General features: G+C 59.4%; 1 protein-coding gene across 1 annotated transcript; it reads right to left on the reverse strand.

Moving 5' to 3' along the window:
• Positions 1–59: 59 nt before the first annotated feature.
• On the reverse strand, positions 60–14,924 carry Ccdc27 (coiled-coil domain containing 27). The gene is made up of 14 exons (XM_047530189.1): positions 14,834–14,924; positions 13,582–14,733; positions 11,202–11,464; positions 10,852–10,978; positions 9,935–10,045; positions 9,066–9,223; positions 6,554–6,733; positions 5,848–5,937; positions 5,201–5,576; positions 4,910–5,040; positions 3,772–3,849; positions 3,341–3,553; positions 1,493–1,597; positions 60–189 (listed from the first exon to the last, which is right to left on the reverse strand). The coding sequence occupies exons 1-14, from the start codon at positions 14,922–14,924 to the stop codon at positions 70–72; spliced, it is 3,195 nt and encodes a 1,064-aa protein (XP_047386145.1). The 3' UTR covers positions 60–69.
• Positions 14,925–20,044: the final 5,120 nt, after the last annotated feature.

A 20,044-nucleotide genomic window follows, 5' to 3' on the forward strand; every position in this document is an offset into this window, starting at 1 on the left:
GTAGCAGAGAAGAGAGAGGAGACCAGGGCCAGCAACAGGGTTTAATTCTGAACCGGAGGAGGTCTGGGCTTATTTGGAGGTGGTCTTCTTGGGCTTGGTGAGCATGATCTCTGACTGCTGCAGGGGGGGCACTTTGACCCCTTTCTGCTTCAGCTGGTTGTAGTAGTCGCTCCTCTCTGAGATGACCCTCTGGACAGGAAGTACGTCCACAAGTGGTCTTCCCTGCTTCCCACCGGACCTTACAGCCTCGCCCAGGCCCTGCGGGCTGCTGGAACCCCACCCTGCCTCCCCTGGAGGCCGGCTATAGCAGTGGTGTGCAGGTAGATATTTACAACAAAAAACAAAGCCCGCTTGCAGTGCCCCTGCCAATTCCTGTGGTGCAGATTCCCCAGAGGCTGGTCTCCAGCTTCAGGGGTGAGGTCACAGGGGACAGGCAGGAGTCAGTGCTCACGTAGCTCACCCTGAGGCCCATGTTCATTCGCCTTCCACTCCCCACCCCGTGTGAGGAGCCCCAGCCTCCCGGAGACATCTGTCCCTCAGCTCCTTTCAGTCTTGTGTAGCCACTGGTCAAGGGAAAGTCCCTGTCCCTCTCCCAGCCCCTCCTCTGCCCGCACAGGCAGCACCTCAGGCAGTGTTGAGTGTTGAGAGAGCACAGGCCCCGGTTGCTCCCTTCCCTACCAGCAGGAGCCAGGCCACCAACCTCTCCCCTCTGTGCCTGCATCCCTGACCAGACCACCCCAGACTGCAGGGGCAGAAGACCTGGCCACTGGGAAAGGTGGGCCATGCTGGGCTCAGAGGGCAACGCTGTTGGAGGTGATACGGTCACTGGGAACAGAAGCAGCTGCTAGTGGGAAGTGACCCCCCACATCACAGCAGCAGGTGCTCAGAGAGCCCAGCGCTCTGGGTCCCTCCACACCCTGAGAGTGGGTGTGCCTTTCCCTGTTACCAAGCTCAGAGGAGCCAGAGTGGCCCACAGCTCTGCCACCGCACCAGAGCTGTGTGATTTCTGCCACAGCCCCTGCCCCTCCGCGGCCTCTGCTCAGGGGCCTCAAGTCAGTGAGCTGGCCAGGCTGAGGCTGAGAGGAGGGGTCTGAGCCAGGGCCCTGGTGGGGGTGCTGACTGTAGCATCCAGCAAAAGGGAGCCCCCCACCAGGGGGCGAGCTGAGCAAAAAACCTGTGACACAGCAGCTGGCCCTGCCTTGGTAGTCAGGAGGGGCCATGGCTGCTGCTGCCCCCAGGCTCTCCTGCCCTGCCCCTTTTGACTAACAGCAGCCTTGACTCACCAGCTCTGTGGCGGCCCCCCTAGGGAGGGTCTGCACCCTCTGCCTGAGCAGAAGGGAAGCATGGTCCTGGGGCCACGGTGATGGGTGCACAGCCAAGACGACAGAGCCCCCAAATCCAACCCAGGTTCCTCCTCCCCCTGCCCCAGTTCCAGATCTTGGGCTCTGGAGATACAGCCCAGGAAGCAGGGGCAGAGAATGCTAGAGAGTACCTGCAGAGCTTCCAGGATCTGGTTGTCAGTGATCTCAGTGGCCAAGGACTTGATCCCGCTGACATTGAAGGTGGCTTGGATGATCTTATTCCTCAGTCTCTCAAGCTGCCATCAGAGGGGGGACACCATCACTCTTTGCCCCAGAAAGACGCTTCATGCATTGGCTACGGCATGCCCTGAGTCCCACAGGCCAGGAAGGCATGTCCTGCCCTCCCTTCGCACGGTGCTAGAGCTGGAAATGGGTCTGAGGTCACATGCCTGCTCCAGGGCCAGAGGTACCAGATCAAATCCAAGATCCTGGGTGGCTAAGCATCAAAACCAAAGGCTTCTGCCATGCCAACTTTTTGTCTGTCTTTAAACTAGAAAAAGTAAAACCTGCACATAGTTTTAAAAAAAAGACTTCAAAGTTGCTATGCCCCCAAGGCCACCATCTCCGCTCCCCAGGGGAGCTCTGTCAGCCTACTCCTGGCCCTTGGGGACACACTCCAGGAATCCAGCAGGCCTCCCCTGAGCACTGTTGACACACAGATTGTGGCATTTAACAACTGACGTGGCCTGGGACCCCTCCCCACCAGCACACGTGGCCCTTCCTCCTCCTCTTCTGTGGACCCCAGCGCTCAGCCAGGCCCTGCCGATGAGGTTTCTGAGTCTTTGCTGCCATAACCATCCTGTGCATTGGCAGTGCCCCATGCCTCCCACCAGACGAGAGTGAACTCGTCTGCATCCTGCAAGCCCTCAGGCAGGGTCCCCCAGTTGCAGCTTCAATAGCAGCTCCGTGCACCCCGTGTCCAGAATCCCTGACGGTGCAGGAATGCCACCCAGCCAGAGGCCTGGCGTGCCGGGGAGTGCCATCCATGTCTGCTTTGCCTGTTGGGCGGTTGAAGTGATGGCAGGAACACTGGAACCCTGGGCCTCGGGGGCTGGGGGTCCTTCTCCTCTTTCCAATATTTATGCAGCCCGTTCTATCCCAAGCACCATGCTAGGTGCTGGAGGACTGAGGGGACGAGAGGCTTCTCTGCCGGGGGTACTTCCCCTTGAACAGCGGTGGGCGGTCATCTGGGGTGAGCCTCACCCATCTGCCACGGCAGGATGGTGTCCTGTGGACCCCAGTCTCAGTCGCAGAATGTTTACCTACGCAGCATTCCACGCTCTACCAAGGCCATGTGGTCGTCACACAATAGAGCACACTTTGCCAGTCCAACACCTTCCCTGGGGCGAGCGAGGGACTGAATTTCTGACAGGGGCAGTGTGAGAGCCTCAGCAGAGATGTCCAAGCCAGCGGGAGAGGCTGGCCCAGACAGGAAGGGGACAGAGTTGGATTAAGTGGGCTTCCCTCATGGGTGGGTGGGTGGGTGGGGAAGGAAACTGTCACTTCAAAGGCCTGTATGTGAGACTTTGCCTGTTGCTGCAATTCCGATCCTAAACCAAGATGGGCTCTGGGGCCCGGGTCCCTCTCCAGCAGGTGTGCCCCTCCCGGTGCCTGTGCTTATGACCTCCAGGCCGAGAGCAGCCCTCAGGTGAGGCAGCAGGTGTGGGTCCCCGCCCTCCCGGCTCCGGCCGCCCCTCTGTGAAGCAAGGATCGAGACCATTCTCCCTCACAGCTCGGCTGACAGCGCCGCAGGACTCGACCCGGCAGTGCTGGCTGGGCGGCACCTCCGGCCCTCCCCCAGAGGCCCTTCTTCCCGGCTGGCTTTCCCAGTCCTCCTGAGGCAGGCGGGCCCTGCAGGGTGTGCCAGGCACGCTTTCTCCCTCCTGCTCCACGTCCTGAGCATCAGCTCTAACTGGGGCTGGGCTCCGAGCAGAACACGTCCACCCAGGCGGGCCAGGCCTGGCAGGACGGCAGCATACCCTGGACTGGGCACTCTCCAGCGCCACGCGGGCGGCCTGCTCCGCCTGCTGGACCATCTCGCTCCTGCCCTGTAGATCCTCGTACAGCTGTTTCCACCGCTGCAGGTGGTTCTGGTCCTGGTCAGTCTGCGCCTGCAGCTCGCCCACCTTGGTGTTCAACTCTGTGATGGCCAGGTCACGTTTGGCAAGCTCTGTCTCCAGCTCTGACACCCGCTGGAAAGAGCCAGGGAGGACAGGGTCACCTTCTGGCCCACAGTGCTCCCACGTGGTCCCCACAGGAGATGACCGGCGGGGTTCTTCCCATGTAACCCAGGGCCCCTTGTGCGGGTCCATGTATGCAGTGGTGCTGCCTGAATAAAGAGGCCCAGGCTCGGCTGCCGAGGACAAGGACCAGAGGCCCGGCCCGCCCCTCCACACTACCCAGGCGTCACCTGGCGGAGGACAAGGTTGTCCTTCTCAATGAGCCCCATCATCTCCTGGTGCTTCCTGTCTTCTCGGAGATTGGAGAACTGGAAGGCAGACAGAGGGGTTGGCCTGGGATGCTCATGCCGCGAGGACAGATCGAGCCCAGGCACCTGCCACCTTCTTCCTACACCTCCCGAAAGCGAAGGCCGCAGGGTTTCTGTCAAAGAGACCGGAGAAGAGGAGAAAGAGCCCTGAGACCACATGGGAGTTAGAGGCCGAGGCCTGCACGGTGTCCCACTTGCCGAACCAAGAAAGCCGACCCTAGGGAGAGCTGCAAAGTACCCCACGCACACTTGAGTTCCTGTGCCTCAGAAAGGCGGAGATACACGGCCTGCGGTGGCTAGTTACTTCAGAAACTGGGAGCCCCACACTGTCCCCTGCCTCGAGGTGCCAGGAGTCTGCCTTCCTCTGCCCTGCAGGGACCAGACACCCACCCACGGGCCTCAGCTACAGACACCGCCCTGCCTCGGGGGCACCGGGGCTCTTTCCCAGCTTTCAGGGAATCTGACTAAGCCCAAAGGACAGATCCGAAAAGACTGCCCTTCAAAGGTCCCCGAGGGACACCGCTCTGCCAGGGAGCAGCCCCACAAGGTCACTGAGCAGAGGCCTGCCAGACAGTGGGAAGGAGCAGGTAGGCAGCGCAGGCTGTGAGGAGCAGCAGCCCTGACTCCCACCTCTGGGGTCCCACCGCTCACGGAGCAGTGCAAGTCACAAGAGGAGGACATGAGAGCCACTGCGCGCGTTCAAATATGCTATCAGAACCAAAACTAAGAGGGGGGAAGCGGATGGAACGGAGGAGGAGGCACAAGGTAGGAGGAAGAGACCGAGCAGAAAGTGCAAGCCCAGGGTTGGGGTGCCAGAGAAGCCCCGAGAGAACAGGAAGCAAACAGCAGCATGACCGCAGAAAGACCCCGGAACAGAGGCGCGAGGGCTGCCGCTGGACTGTGGGCTCAGGCCTCCCGCAGGCCCTGGCTGGAATCCCAGCCCCGCCGCCATCCGCCGCGTGACCCTGGGCCAGCGCCCAGACGCCCTGGGCTGGGAGCCTCCGTGGGCAGGCCAGGTGGGTCCCCCCAGAGAGGACGCGCCTCCTGAGCCCACAGCCACCTTGTCAGACATGGCCTGTAGCTGCTGCTTCCGCTCCCGGAGCTCCTTCCGCAGGACCTCGTTGTCCGTCTCGGCCTTCCGAAGCTGGGACTCCTGGCTCTCCACTTGCCGCTGTAAGGACGTGATGGCTCCTGCGTGCACGGGGACGGAGGCAGAGCAAGAGGGGGCCCGGGTCCGGCTGGGCAGGGGGTGCCCTGTGACCCAGGCCACCTCCCTGCACCACCCTGACCCTTAGGCCCAAGCAGAACGGGCAGAGCCTGGCTCCCTGGCCGGCGGGGCTGTGCCACCCACCTGTGGCGAGGGAGTACCGGGTCCTGGTGGCCTCCAGCTCCGTCTGGAACTCCATGAGCATGCGCTCGTACTCCTCCAGCTGGGCCATCAGCTCCTCCTCGAAGGACTCCGTCAGGGAGTAGGCCTTCCTGCGGGGCTCCCCGTCTTCCTCCTGCAGCTCCCAGTCCTCCTCCTCCTCTTCCTCCTCCTCCTCCTCCGCCTCCGCTTCCTCCTCGTCTCCTTCCTCGGCCTCTTCCTCGGCCTCAGTGCCCTCCTCCTGCATGGCCCCCATCCTGCTCCTGGCTCTGGTGCTCCTGCCCCCCTGGGGCTCCCCCTCTTGCCCTTCCTCCTCCTCCTCGCCCTCCTGCATCAGCGGCAGCTCCGTGGCGTGCTCCTCCTGCAGCGGGGAGGAGAGGAAGGGGCTGGGCAGGCAGGCCAGTGTCCCAGGGGCCCTGGGAGAGCAGCACAGCAGCAGGCAGGTACCAGCAGCCCTGCCCAGGCACCACCGGGCTCAGTCTTGGTGACCTGCTACCAGGAGATTGCAAGACCTGTGCCCCCAGGGACTGGGCTGACCCACCCCTCACTTGCACTGGGGACAGCCAGGCCAGGCCAGGGCTGCGTGTCTGGGTCCACCAGCACTGACCCAGGCTGCCCAGTCAGCTCCGCACCTGCGCCCAGGGCTGCAGCTCCTCCTCGTCCCGGTAGAGGGTCTTCAGGATGTCCAGCACCCCCAGCCTCTGAGCCTCCGAGGGCCGCTCCTGCAAAAACAGTGGGTTCCTCTGACTTTGCAGTTGCTCCCACACCTGTCCTGGGAGGGTGCAGCAGCCTCTCCAGGTCCAGGAGGGGGACTGCAGAAGAGGGTGGGGAACTGGGTCAGCAGAGCAGGGCAGTGACCTGCAGAGGGACCTCTCAGTGACAGGCATGCTCACTTGGAGGGCAAGCACAGCTGACCACCTGAAGCTTGCCTGGGTGCTCTATCGCTCACCAGCGGCGCTGAAGGGTGGGACCACAGACCCTCTGTGTCTGGCAGCTCTCTCTGAAGTGTCTGGGTATTTGTCCATGGTCCAGGCCACCTCCCTGCCCGCCACTGCCCACCCCAGCATTAGTTCAGGCTGGGTCAAGTCTGAGGAAGATCAGAGGACCACCCTGGGCACTGTGCACACCCACCTCATCCAGTCCTCTGCCCAGACCTGGCAGCGTCTTGATTCCCATCCCACAGTCAAGGACCCTGAGGCCAGGTCGGAGCGGCCCAAAGCCAGACCCACTGCCCGTGTCTCCCACAGCTTGGGTGAGACCCTGGCCACACTGCACGGAGGCCTGCAGCTCATGGGGAACGTCTTAGAGCCCCCTGCTCCTTGCCGGGAACTGGCTCACCTTCCTGGCTGCAGACACGGGTATCTCTTGGCCTTTGCTTCTGAGGAGGCATTTCAGCTGCTTCTTCAGGACCTCCTTGTCCTTCTGGAGCGCCAGGATCTCCTGGTCTTTCTTCTGGACCTGTGCCTCCAGCTCAGACAGGCGCTGAATTTCCTCTCCCAGCAGGAGCAGGGAGTGTTCCTGGGCAGGAAAGCGGCCAACTCGTGGGCGTTCAGCCCCCGGACTCCTCCCACCCGCCCTACCCAGCTGCAGAAGCAGCTCCTGGCCCAGGAGCAGCAGAGCGGCCACCCCGGAATCCCAGTTCTGAGACGGAGGGGTGCAGCACTTGACTGGAGCTGCCTCTGTGCCTGTCATCTCACCCTCGCCCAGTGTCCCCCACAACACCCTCCAAGAACCACTTCCTGGGGGACCCTCAGCCTTCCATTCTCAGAATCCTGATTCCTTCAGTTCTTCAGAATTGAAGACAAGAATAAAGATGTCTCCAAGCAAACAGGAGCTGCGAGGGTTTGTCATCAGCACATCTGAACTTAGATAAATGATAGGAAAGTCTTCAGTCAGGAAGAAAATGACCCCAGATGGAATATCCTGGAAGGAAAAATAAATTGACACCCCTCTAATGTTTGGAAGTAAAGTGGTAGGTTTCAGTGTAGCCCATGGGTCCAGAAGAAATCACCCAGGAAGTGATCAGACATTTCCAATGAGTGGCTCTGAATGTTTGCACATAAACCTCATGGCAGGCTGCCGAAGCTGTGACCAGGCCGACTGGTAGCCTTCAGATGCAAGTCTTAGGGGGGCGCAGGGGGTCAGTGACCCCAGTATCCACCCAATAACTCAGAAAATGAAATGCAAATTAGACCTCGGGAGGAAGGGAACAATCAAGTCAGATGCCAGGATCAAGGCCGCAGGGAGAAGAGGGAAGGGTACAGTGGATATGTTTGGGAAATTGAACAGGCGTGCGACAATCATCTGTACTCTCCTATAACCTTCCTTTATAGACATTAGAGGGGAAAATAATAATGCAGATTCACATTTTATTGTTCTGGCTCTGATGACTTTAGACACATGCGCATGTGAAATTAGCCCAGTGAGAGCTGGTCTCGCTGGTGTAGGTGGCTCCCACCAGCAAATGAGAGGAAGAGAGAACCGCAGCCCCCATGCTACCACGCGTGCTCCTGGAGGCAGCCAGGCCTGCAGCCCTTCCCCTGGGCGGTTCACATGCATGATCTGGTAAATCCCACTGTTGGGATCCATGATATCAGGACGACAAGTGTTCTCTACATGTGTCTGTGTGACTCTAGATAAGCCTATCATCAGGCCATTTCTCAGCAGTGGAATTGCTTTGTCAAAGGGTAGAAACACCTTTTAAATCATGAAAGCTATCATCATTTACAGTTTCAGGAGTAAATGTCACCTGAACATCCTGGACCTGGACCTTCTGGGACTTGTAAGTCCCATCATGCCTCCATCCAATTCATCTCCCTTATGCTCCCACAAACTGCTCATCATCTTATCACTCATGTCTATACCTTTCCTTAAAGTTTCACCAACTCAAAAAAAAATGAATGATATAAAAATTAAACACAGCCAGGAGCAGTGGACATGTCAACAATCCCATCATCTGGGGAGGCTGAGGTAGGAGGATCACAAATTCGAGGCCAGCCTCAGCAATTTAGCAAGACCTTGTCTCAAAAAGGACTGGGGATGTGGTACAGCACCCCTGGGTTCAGGCTTGAAAAAGAGGCCATCCCTGAAGGCTCAGGCAGAGGATTGCAAGTTTGAAGAGAACCAGGCAACTTAGCAAGACCCTGTGTCAAAATTAAAAAAAAAAAAAAATTAAAGGCTGGTGAATGGCTCGGTGGGTAGAACTCTTGCCCAATATGCATGAGGCCCTGGTGCCATCCCCAGCCACACCAGAAAAATAGAAAGAAAATGCTATCCCTGCAGAATCCACAGGGAAGATGATGATCATCCTTGCATTCTAGCGCTAAAGTCCAAGACCTACTTGAGATAGGCACATTTCTCAGACACACACCAAACCAAAGCAAGAGGAAAAGGAGAGGTGTCTTATAAAGAAACTGAATTTGCAATTTAAAAGCCTCTCCTGTAAGACAGCTCCAGGCAACTCCAGAGCCTGGGAGGGTAAAGGGGAACGAGGCCCCAGTCACTTTGACAGCGAACTCCAACCCCGAGTTCCAAGACAAGCAGATGGTAAGCCAGTCTCTCCCACGGGTTAGATGTCAAGAGGAGGATGTCACGGGGAACGGCCCTGGTTGGATCTTTGCAGGTCGAGCTGCTGCCCTTACTTGGAAGGCATGCTCCAGGGGAACTTCTGAGCAAGATGGCGGAGGTTGAACCCCGGGCAGTTCCCCTGGATGAGGACTGACAGTGGCCAGGAGACCTGGCAGCGTCTGATCACCACAAGCGAAGTCGGGGTCTGGAGGTGACCTGGGGCCTGCCTGCCCTGGCTAAGCAGGCCCTGGAAGGAGAGCCTCGTGGGGCGTGCGGCCAGTACCTTCTCATGGATGACCGAGAGGTACCAGGGCACCCTCTTCCTCCGGAAGCTCTGGCCTGTGAGTAGGCCGCTGGCGACGGGACTCGGGGCCCGGGCTTCGTACTCCTTTCGCGGGTAGTTGAGCTCACAGGCGCTCTTACTAAAGGGAACGAGGCGCCCTGCAGGAGGCAGAGGAGGACCGTGCTGGTGCCTGCTGAGGCAGCGCCCACCCTGCCACCTCCCAGTGACCTGCTCTTGCCTGGTGGGCTCCTGTCTCCTGGTTCTGCAGCCTTGGTAAAGCCTAAGGATCTCCCCATCTGTTCAGCGTCCACCCTCCCTAAGAAGCCGACCTGGAGAAGGCAGTGGTGCCCCATGGACGCTCTCAGGCCCACGCCCATCCCTGCAGGGCCCTCAGGCAGTAGAGAGACCAGAGCCTGGGGACCAGGCCAGGTGGCCCTCCTGTTGTGACCCAGACCTGCCCCTCCTTGGACCCAGACTGTCCACTAGGAGCCCAAGGGGAGCTGGTCACTTAGACCGTTTCCTCAGCGAAGGCCAAGAGGGGAGCACCTTAGTGTGGCTTTCATCTTTCGGCAGATGAGAGCCTGTTCGGTTTGTACAAATGTGCTTTATGGGTCTCCCAACTCAAGGATGGTGCGTCCGTGGGCCCCTCAGTAAGGGACATGGGGCCAGGTTGGGGACACAATCTTTCAACTGCAGTTTTGCCAAGACAAGGCACTGCTGTCGGGGGAACTGCAGCGTCCACTCTTGGTGAAAGCAGAGCCTGTCCTGGGAGGCCCGTCTCCCAGAGCCCGAGCGGCAGGCAGTCCCGGGGAGGCGCCACGTCCTCCTGCTCAGGCCCGGAGGGAAGGCGGGGGCTCTCGGCTCCTTACTGTCCACTCCCATGTTGGAGCCCCGCCTGTCCAGGAGTGGGTCCTCCGCCATCCTCCAGGTCTCAGGGCTGACGCACGCCTCCCTGGGCAGGCCGAGCACGGTGGCCGAACCTGCAGAGGGAAGGTGCCAGGCGGCAACTGAGAGGGTGGCGGCTCCCGAGATCTCCAGGCAGAGGCGCCGTGGAGCCAGGCACAGGGGGCCCTGCGGGTGGGCCAGGGGGCCAGAACAGGGGGCCGAGCAAAGCCGGGGTTCTGGCTTCCTGCCCACCCACCGCCGACTGAAAGGCCAGCAGCGGCGCCCAGTGAGCAGAGTGTGGGCAGACCACGCCCAGGCCCCCGTGTGCCTCAGCCCCGGGAGACCGGCTGCCACTCAAGCTTCCTCTCACCAGAGTGGAGAATGGACCCAGAGGTGGGGCTGCTCCTTGTACCCGGCTGCAGCTGAGACCCATGGACAGTCCCCCAGGGCTGGTCCCAGTCCACCATCCTAAAGGATAGCCCTGCAGGGGGCTGGAGCGAAGCTGGCCGTGACCACCGAGCAGCAGCTGCTTCTCTGAGCCTCGGGTCCCCCTCAGGGCCGGCAGACTTGACTGGGAGGGCTGCTGAGGTTCTACCACCACGACTGTCCCTAACGTGCTAGCTTTGGTCCCGTGGGCCACTCTCGTGATGGCCCCACAAGCTCCAGCCCCTCCCTCTCCCCTGCCCACGGCTGGGGCACAAGGCAAGAGTGAAGCCGGAGGGTGGGGGCACAGCCCAGAAGAGCCGCCGTCCCTCCTTCCCGCCCCTCAGCCTCCCCTGGCTCCAGCGCAGGCACCCCGTGCCAGAGGGGACTTTGAAAGCGGCCACCACGGCCCCACGCAGGCTGTGAGGCACCCGGGGATGGGCAGGTTTCACCAGGGGCCCTGGGCAGTGGCTCTTACCCAGGTGGGATACAGATGTGGCCCTGGTGCTAAACTGGGGGCAGCCAGGTCGCCTGAAAAACACCCTCCTCATTTCCTCCATTTCCGACACAAAGCCAGCAGGGCCGGCCATGTCCTCGAGCTCACTCTGGCAAAGCAGGGAAAGTGAGACCGTCACTGAGAGAAGACCCAGGAGGCGCTCCCTGTTGCTGAGCGAGGGGCCCAGGGCCCGAATCTGCCTGTGGTCGCCCACCACCGACACATGTGCAGAGTGCCGTCAGTGGATGGCCACACGCAGCCTTCTGGCAAGGTGGGTCAGTCCCAGGTGGCCAAGCTCCTCCAGCCCTGGTGCTCCTGCCAGGACCCCGTACCATCTTCCTGGAGTAGCGGCTGATGGCCTGAGCTGACTTGCTGAGGCTGCGCTGGTCTCGGCGGCGCCGTCTCTGTTCTGGGTTCTGGGAGTCGCGGCCGGCCATACTCTGGAGGATCGAGAGACCCCTGGCCATTGAGTGAGGCATCAAACTACACCTCTCCATCACGCCGCCTTTCTTAGGTAACGTCAGGAAGGCGGGGCGCAACTCCCACAGTTCCCCCGAGTCAGAACGTAGGCCTGCTGCTCCTGTGGGCTCTCGGTCTGCTCAGAGTGGCAAGGGGACCTTGAACGAGCACCTGCTGCCTGGAACAGTCAGAGAAGACCAGCTTCCAAAGTTCCCGTCCCATGGGACCCTGGGAGCCATGTGTGGCATCACAGATGTCTCCATAGAAACAGGGCAGGTCACATTTGCCTCCATTAGGAAAAGGAACAGAGAAGGGGACCTGGGAGCGGTTGCCATGAAATCTCAGGGTGTCACAGTGCAGGACACGTGGCCTCAGGCTCACCTCCTGCCCCACCCCGGTTTGTTTTGTAAAACATTCATGGTTTTTTGGATTTTTTTTTTTTTTTTTTTTTTGTGGTGCTGGGGATGGAACCCAGGGCTCTACTGACTGAGCTACCTCCCCAGCCCTGGAATTTGTTTTTAATTGGAGTGTTATGGTTACAATTAAAGTGATCTGTGCACATAACAGGGGTTGGTCCTCTCCTTCCCATCTCCCTCCCACTCCATCATCAGTTTTCACCTTGTTCAAATCTGTTTCTGCATCAGTGGCTTTGGTATGAAAAGGTACTATCCTTGGTTAAAATCCACAATAGAGAGGCATTTCTAACACCCGGGGCTTAATCATTCTTTTTAATGGAGTTGGGTGGAGGGAAAGGCCTCTTCCAGATAAAGGCTTCCAGTTCTGTGTGTGTGGTAAAATACAAGGCAGAACATTTGCCATCCGCACCACGTTTAGGGTTGGAGGTCCCAGCGGTCAGCCCCGCCTCCTGACCCATCCCCCTCCCGTGCTGAGGCTCATCCTGAAGGGGTGAGGAGCCCGGTGCCTCACTGGCTCTTGATTTGCAGTGCCCCATAGTGGTGTGGAGAGTCGGTCCGTGTGTTGGTTGGCCAACAGTACATCGGTAGAGAAATGTCTCTTTGAGTTCTTTGCCTATTTTTTAATTGTTTTTTTAGTGGAATTTTTTTCGTTTTAGGAGTTTTGAATATATTTTTGATACTAATCCTTTGTCAGATACGATTAGCAAATACTCTCATTCTGTGGGTTTCCTTTTTACTCTGCTGATATTATCCTTTGATGGAGACAAACTTTTAATTTAGACGAAGTCTGGGTATCTGTTTTTAATTTGTCACCTGGTGTCCTATCTGGGAAATCATTGCTAGACCCGAGGTCATGAACCTTTTGCCCTGTGTGTTCTTCTAAGATTGAGTTCCTTGATCTCAGGAAGGACTCCGACTTCCTTCTTTGGAATGTGGGATCCAGCCTCATTTATCCAGAGGACTCTCCTGTAACCCAGTGAAGGGACCTGGCAACACCTGACCACCCAGGCGCAGACTGCTTCTGGGCTCTCTGAGGCTGGGCCTGGGCCATGCCAGTGTCACTCTGTTTTGAAATCAGGAGGAGAGATTCTTCCAGCTTTTTCCTTTTGCGGTGCTGGGGATAGAACTCAGGGACTAGTAGCTTGCAACGTAAGCACTCTACCGACTGAGCTATCTCCCCACCCCTAGCTTTTTTCTTTTCAAGGCTACTTTGGTGTGGTGGTGCACACCCGTAATCCCAGTGACTGGGGAGCTGAGGCAGCAGGATGGTGAGTTCAAAGCCCGCCTCAGCAACTTAGCAGGGCCCTAAGCAACTCAGTGAAACCCTGTTTCTAAATCAAGTATAAAAAAGGGCTGGGGATGTGGCTCAGTGGTTAAGTGCCCCTGGTAAAAATCCCCACTACCAGAAAAAAAAAAAAAAAAAAAAAGACTGCTTTGGCTGTTTGGCACCCCTGAGATTTGGGTGAGCTATGGATTTTATGGTGGACTACTGTCATTGTTTAAAACACCTAGCCAGATGCAGGGGCACACCTGTCATCCCAGAGACTCGGGCGGCAAGAGGATCACAAGTTCAAGGCCAGCCTCAGCAACTTAGTGAGACCCTGTACCAAAATAAAAAATAATAATAATAAAGAACTGGGGGTGTAGCTTAGTGGTAGAACGCCCCTGGGTTCAATCCCCAGGGGGGCAGAAAAGCCCTCACAAGCCCAGGCTCTTGGACACACAGACTCTGGGATTGCAAAAATCAGTAAATTATGTTAGAGCGTCTCTAAGTCCAGGAAAGGTACCAGGAAAAGTTCCCAGAACTACTCTCCCAATTGAGAGAGGAGCTCCCCACCTGCAGTTCCACCCGAGCACACCAGGCTCGGCGAGAAGGGCCAAGCGCGCATGGTCCACTCCAGTTCGTGGAACGTGTGGAATAAGTAAGTCCACCGAGAAGGGAGGCAGGCTGCGGGCGCCGGGAAGAGCCACTGGCAAGGGGCAGCGGCCAGGCCGGTGGGGCCGGGCTGTGAGCGCTGGGACGCGGGGGGGCGTAAGGGCGCCTGCGTCGCGTTGGCCTCGCGCCGCCCAGTCGGCTCCTTTTGCTCGGGAAAGAGCAGCCTTCGTGCCTTCGCCGAGTGGAAAGTCCGATCGCCGAAGGGACTGTCTTTCTTAATTATCCCACAGATGGACAGGAGCAGGAGAAGCCCCGTCGTGAAATCAGGAGACCCGCCCGCAGGAGCCGCCCCGGGGCGGAGCCAGGGGCGCTCGGCTGGACCGCGAGACCGGCCATCAGGACCCAACCAGATTTGCCTCTGCGCGGTGCCGGCCGCGACCGCAGCCCCCCTCTGAGACCAGGGTCCCGTGGGACGAGCAGGACCCCGCCGCCCCTTGTGCTTCCTGACCGGGTCGCACCTGTTTCCTCGGGTGCCCCGCGCGTGCCTGCGAGCCAGGATGGCCAGGCCGCGGGAGCCCAGGCGGATCAGGCACCCACTGGCCTGGCCATCCCAGGGGAGACGCCATGTCCCGCAGTTCCGCAGGAGGGGTCGCTGTTTGCTGCCGCAGGTCCCCCGGGCCCTGGCCCTGGGACCCGCTGCGCCCAGGAAGCGCGCCCTTTCTCGCGCCTGCCCCGAGCCTCCCTCTCGGCCTGTGGGTCCCACTGCGGCCGGAAAGGGACTCGGGGCTCTGCAGCGGAGCTCACGGGCTCCACACCGGTGGCACGGCGGCCCGGCCCCCGCCCAGCAGGCCGCGGGTTCAGGACGCGGAGGGCGCCGCCTCTCCGAGCGCCTCCCCTGTGCGCAGGCTCCGCTCGGCGCGCCCTGGCGGCCCAGCGCACGGCATGGTCTGGAGAGGCGAGTGCCCTCACTCTGGGATCCTTTGCCCTGCGGGGCACTGCCCAGCACAAGGAGGTGCCGCCCAGTCCGCGTTAGTGCTGGGCGTCCGCTCGGGAGCCAGCCCTTGGAGTCCTCAGGGGTGCGCGCTCGCTCCTGCCGGCTCCCCAGACGCTTTCCTGTCGGTGCCGGAGACCCCCGGCTAGTCCCCCGTCAATCGTCTGGTCAGACGGAATGGTACCTGCCGGTGCTGCGAGTCTCCCGCTCTGTTAAAACCACTTGGCTTCGTCCTGTTCTGCCGCCCGGCGCCGCTGCCTTGTGCGCTGGCTTCCCAGGCTTTGCCGCCTCCTCGGCGGATGCCCTCAGCCATCCCGGCAGCACCAGCCTGCTCCATCCTGCGTGGGCTCCGAGCCCCCCTCAAGCCATCAGCTCCACCACCAGTGACGTTTGCCCCTGAGGGCCACGCTCCGTCTGTCACACTGGCCACCTCCCTGTTCCTGCTCTGTAAATGCAGAGGCCACCAGTGCCCTCCGTGCAGACCAACCAAAGACATTCCAGAAGCCTCCGACAGTGGTGTCCAGAGGTAGCAAGACAGGATTTAATGATGGCAGAGCCAGGGCACCTGGCTGCAGTGGCTTGGCAGATCTGGGGTGGGGTGGCACAGCACCGTTCCAGACTAGAACGGGCACCAACTGCTGCCTCTTGCTCTGCACGGTGGAGGACGTGCTGTGTGACATGGAGGGAGCCTCGGAGCCAAGCCACACGAGGGGTGACTCAGAGCAGGATGCGGATGTCACCGTGGACCACCCACAGTGCAGTTTCAGTCCTCCACAAAGGTTTACTGGACAGCCATGTGCCAGGCACCATCCTGGGGGCTGGGGACACAGCTGCGAGTGTGGCAGAGGCCCCATCCTGGTGCTGGGGAGTCGGTCGGACCCAGATCAGGGGTTTCGTGCAGGAAACTGCATGGGCTGGTGGTGCAGCTTTCTGGGGGCGGGCACTCTGGACAGAGAGGACAGCGAGTCCTGTCTAGGCTCATGCTGCTCGCTCGGGGAGCAGTGGCCTGGGTCTGCTGGCAGGATTGCAGTGGACTCGGGGTGGAGGCTAGACAGCGAGGTCCAGGCTTCTGTCCAGTGTGTTAGGCGCCATGGAGGACCTGAGAGGGTGGAAGTGTCCTTCAGTGTCAGCCTGCACTGCAGCAGTTAGTGCAGCAAGACGCATCTGGACCAGGATTTTGTGCAGGTACAGCCTTTGAGTTCAGGGTTCAGCTGTCTCCCTCTTCCTCCTTTCCTCTCTTCCTTCCTAAGCTCACTCAGCCAAGTGGGTCATGGACCACCAGCAGGTGGCAGTAACTCCACGGCTAAGTGTGCATCCTGGACTTGGTGCCAGCGCCAACTGGGGCAGTGGCCGCAGACTTCCGCACCAGGCAGCTGACGGGCCGTGGGATCAGCTGCAGCCACCTCGGCATATCCAGGTGTTTCCTGTCGCAGAGCTGGCCTGGCCCACCTCTGGGTCTGCACTTGCTCGGGTGTTTTGGGCCTCCCATCCTGTCCAGCAGGGGGTTCGTCCCCGCCCGCTGAGGCACACAGCGTGTCCTGCACATCCTGGGCTGAAAGGCCACGTGTGGCAGCAGAGCCTCACGGTCTGCCCTGGGGCTCAGGAACGTCTCGGGTTTGGGTGGTTTTGGAAAGTTGGCAGGTTTCAGCTTTCAGTTCTGTATGACATCTTCCCCAGGCCTCCAGGCCCCACTTAGGAACGTTTCCACGCCTTACCTGAAGCATCACAGTCGTAGAATTACGTTTAGATAACACACCAAGACACACGTGTGGCCGATACCCACGTCAGGGTGCTTTGCAAACCCAGCACACGTGTGCCCGGCCAGAACACCATCCGCACCTGGAAGCCTCTGGATCCTTCCCGCCCATAGCCAGACCAACAGCTGCGGCCCAGTAGGGGTTTCAAGTGAGGACCGACCATCCCACCCCGAGGGCCAGGCAGTCTGACTCTGTGCTGGGGGGCTTGCTCCTCGAGGCTCAGGAGTGCGAGTCGGGAACGAGTCCTGTTTGCTGCAGTGCTTCTGGCATTTGCTCTGGGCCACCTGCTTGTCACACGATTTTCCTGTGCCTGAGATGGTGTGCAGAGGGGAGCTGCAGCCTGGACCCAGGAGCATCCGGCTCTCAGGTTGCCACGCCGTCTGCAGAGGCCTCATCTGAAGTGGTGCACGCTCTCCGAGCAGGCAAGGCCGGCGGTTCTGCCCTCCCTGTGGCCACACGCTCGGGGGTCCAGTGGGCAGTCCCTGTCCACTGACAGGAGGCAGGGTTCCATGAAAACAAAAACACCTACCAATCCAGGGTCCGGGAGGCCCCATAAGCTTCCCCAGGTTGCTCGGCAAGACCCTTCCCCGAACGTGGTGGAGTCCTATCGGGAGTCTGGTTCTCAGCACACAAGGTGAGGGGACACGGCCTCTGGGGGACAGCTGTGGAGCCGTTGTGCAGAGCCTGGCGTCTCCCGTCTCTTCACGTCGTCACGCCTTGCTCATACACGTGAGTAAAGTGACTTGTTTATGAATAGCATTTGCCGTTCTGAACATTTTAAGTGGACATTTCAGGGTGTGGTTTGGCCACCATTACCGCCATCCACCTTCCAAACTGAAACTCTGTACCCACGAAACGCCAGCCCTCCCCCGCGCCCACAGTGGCACCTGCTTCCCATTTAGGTGCCCCGTGCGAGTGGGGTCATTCGGGGCTCGTCCCATGTGTCCGGCTTCTTGCGCGTAGCCCCATGTCCTCCAGGTCCGTCCCTTCTGCACCACGTGCCACAGTGTCCTTCCACCAGGCCAGTGCTGCCCGTTGCAGGGACTGTCCTATCCTGTGAACGCACTTGTGTGGGCAGCCACCAGATCAGTCCCTCCGCTCTGCTCCTGCTGCCGAGCACACAGCTGTGCAGGGCTGACGTGGAGACCCCAGTCTTGACTGGCCAGAGCGTGGAGAGTGGGAAGCGCCGAGCAGGACGCCGAGCCTCCAAGGCCCAGGAGGCTGTCCACCCAGGCCAGGGGCATGACCACACCACTGCCCTCCAGCAGGCTAGTGACAGCGTCCCAGGGCTGGGACCTTCAGAGAAACTGAGGCAGCACCAAGACCCCCACTTCAAACCCTGGTTCTTACGATCGAGGCAGAAAGATTTCAGACATGTCACTCAGAGTAACAAGTTAATTGAAGGAATAGGAAAAAGGAAAGGGGACACTCTCAAGGGAGAGAGTGGGTCTTCTCCGAGAGGAGAGGGACAGTGTGCCTCTCCTGCCCTCCAGTTGTGTTGGGGGGGGTCCCAGAAAAGCTCCCAGAGAGTCCCGTTCAGGTCCGCCTCTTGACTTTTGTCTGGCAGCAGGATGACATCAGACTTTCAAGTCCCCACTGCCATGGCAACTCTAGGCCACCTTGGCCCCTGCTGACCGGTTCTAGTTGGATGCTTGACCATGCATTCTTAAAGGCTTTATGCTCACGAGGAATTATTCTGATCTCCCGGAGTTTCAGCATCTGGTCTGAGGGTGGTCACCCTGCAGGGTGACTTGGGTTCCTCTGATGGACATTATCTTGGGCCTGCATTTCTCCCGCAGTGAACGGGTCGTTTGCTGAGGCATGTGACAGCCTGTCCGCTTCGGCCTGGCAGGGCTGCGGTCAACTGCTTCCTGGAGAAGAAAGCATGTGGGGTCAGCATGGTGGCCAGTCCTTGGATCATCCCCTTAACTCACGTCCCCACACTCGCGCCTCTCTGTGCCCTTTCGGGGGACACTGGGTACTCGCGAGGCGACTCCTTTCTCCAGCGAGTTGCCTCTGCACTTTGGTCTAGACCAGTCTCCTCCGGGCTCTCGCCAGGCCATTTCCCCTGAGTCATGTGGGCCTGACCCGCCAACCTGTTCAGAGCTGAGCTGGCCCTTCTAGACCCCTGGCCTTTCGCTGTGGGTAGGACAGTCACATGTCACTCCCCACAGCACATGCCTGCTGGCTCGGGGGCCTGCAGCTGTGGCCGGCAGCCTCCTGGTGCTGCCCACCTGTGCTGCCCAAGGTCGGCTCTGCTGCCTGCCGTCTGCCCTTATGGCTTCTGCACCCAGGGGCTGCGCACACGTGGGACAGTGCAGCCGCTCGTCGTGGCTGTGTGACACAGGGCTGTTTGTGCCCGTGCGTCTGGACCCTTGCTGAGCACGGTTGCTAGTTCTGCCATCGTGTCTGCCAGCGTGATCCCGATTTTCTGCGTCAGTGGTCACGTTGGCCATGAGTGGAGACAGCTGCTCTCTTTCACTTGCTTGTTCCTCTTTCCTCTTTTTCCTCCCTGTCTCTCTCTCTGGCCTCTTCTCTCTTCCCTCCTCCTTTTCTTTCTTTTGCCTGCTTGCACTGGCCAGGGCCCGTCATATGGTACCGAGGAGGCAGGGAGGCTGTACCTTGCCGGGCTCTCAGGGAGGCCTGCAGCCTCCACTGTGCAGTGTGTCGTTGGTGTCAGGTTGAGAAGCTCATCGTTTTGGATTTCGTCGTGTTCTCTGCACTGAGCTGCTGAATGGTTGCCCAGCGCTGGCCTGAGCCCTGACGGAATATGCTGTCTTTGGATTCGTTTCCCTAAACTTTTGTTAAGGATCTTCGGGTCTCTGTGCTTGGGGATCCTGGACTGCAGGTTTCTTTCTCTGCACTGTCTCGCTCTCTCGTTTCCTCTCCTGTGGTGCTGGCGATGGAACCAGGCCCTGCCCGCTAGGCAAGCTGTCCACTCTCAGCTCCATCCCTAGCTCTTTCCACTTTATTTCAAGGCGACTCTGGTTAAAAGCTGTTTTGGTGAGCTTTCTTTACTGCTGTGATCAAAAGACCTGACAAGAATAATTACAGGAGGAAACGTTTACGTGGGGCCCACGGTTTCTGCGGTCTCAGTTTACAGCTGACTGGCCCTGCTGCTCCGGGCCTGAGATGAGGCAGAAGATCATGGTGGAGGAACGTAGCAGAGGATAGCAGCTCAGGGCTTCGTACCAGGAAGTAGAGAGAGCGCCCTCCACCACCCACAGAGGCCCAGCCTCGAGGACCCCCCTGCTCCAGCCACACCCTACCTGCCTGCAGTCACCAGCCGTTTCATCCATTCAAGTGGGTCAACGCACTGACTAGGTGAAGGCTCTCATAAACCAGTCACTCCCCTCTAACCCTCTGACTTTGCCTCACACATGAGCTTTTGAGGGACACCTCATACCTAAGCCACTACAGTTGCTGAGGCTGATGGAGAACTTGCGATCCTCCTGCCTCGGCCTCTCCAGTAGCAGGAACTTAGGTGGCGCCTCCAGGTTTTTAAAGAAAACAGACACTCTTCATTAGGGTGTCCCAAGTTTATGATTTGCCCAAATGAACTTTGTCATCGACTGTTTCCTCCCTCCTGGATGTGGCCTCCTTGAAAGACGCAGATATTCCTGTGATCAGGTGTCCTGGAGGCACCCCTCCTGGGCCAAGAGCCTCGGGAAAGGGG

The sequence above is a fragment of the Sciurus carolinensis genome, chromosome 1 (genome assembly GCF_902686445.1).
Source record: "Sciurus carolinensis chromosome 1, mSciCar1.2, whole genome shotgun sequence".
NCBI classification, from domain to species: Eukaryota; Metazoa; Chordata; class Mammalia; order Rodentia; family Sciuridae; genus Sciurus; species Sciurus carolinensis.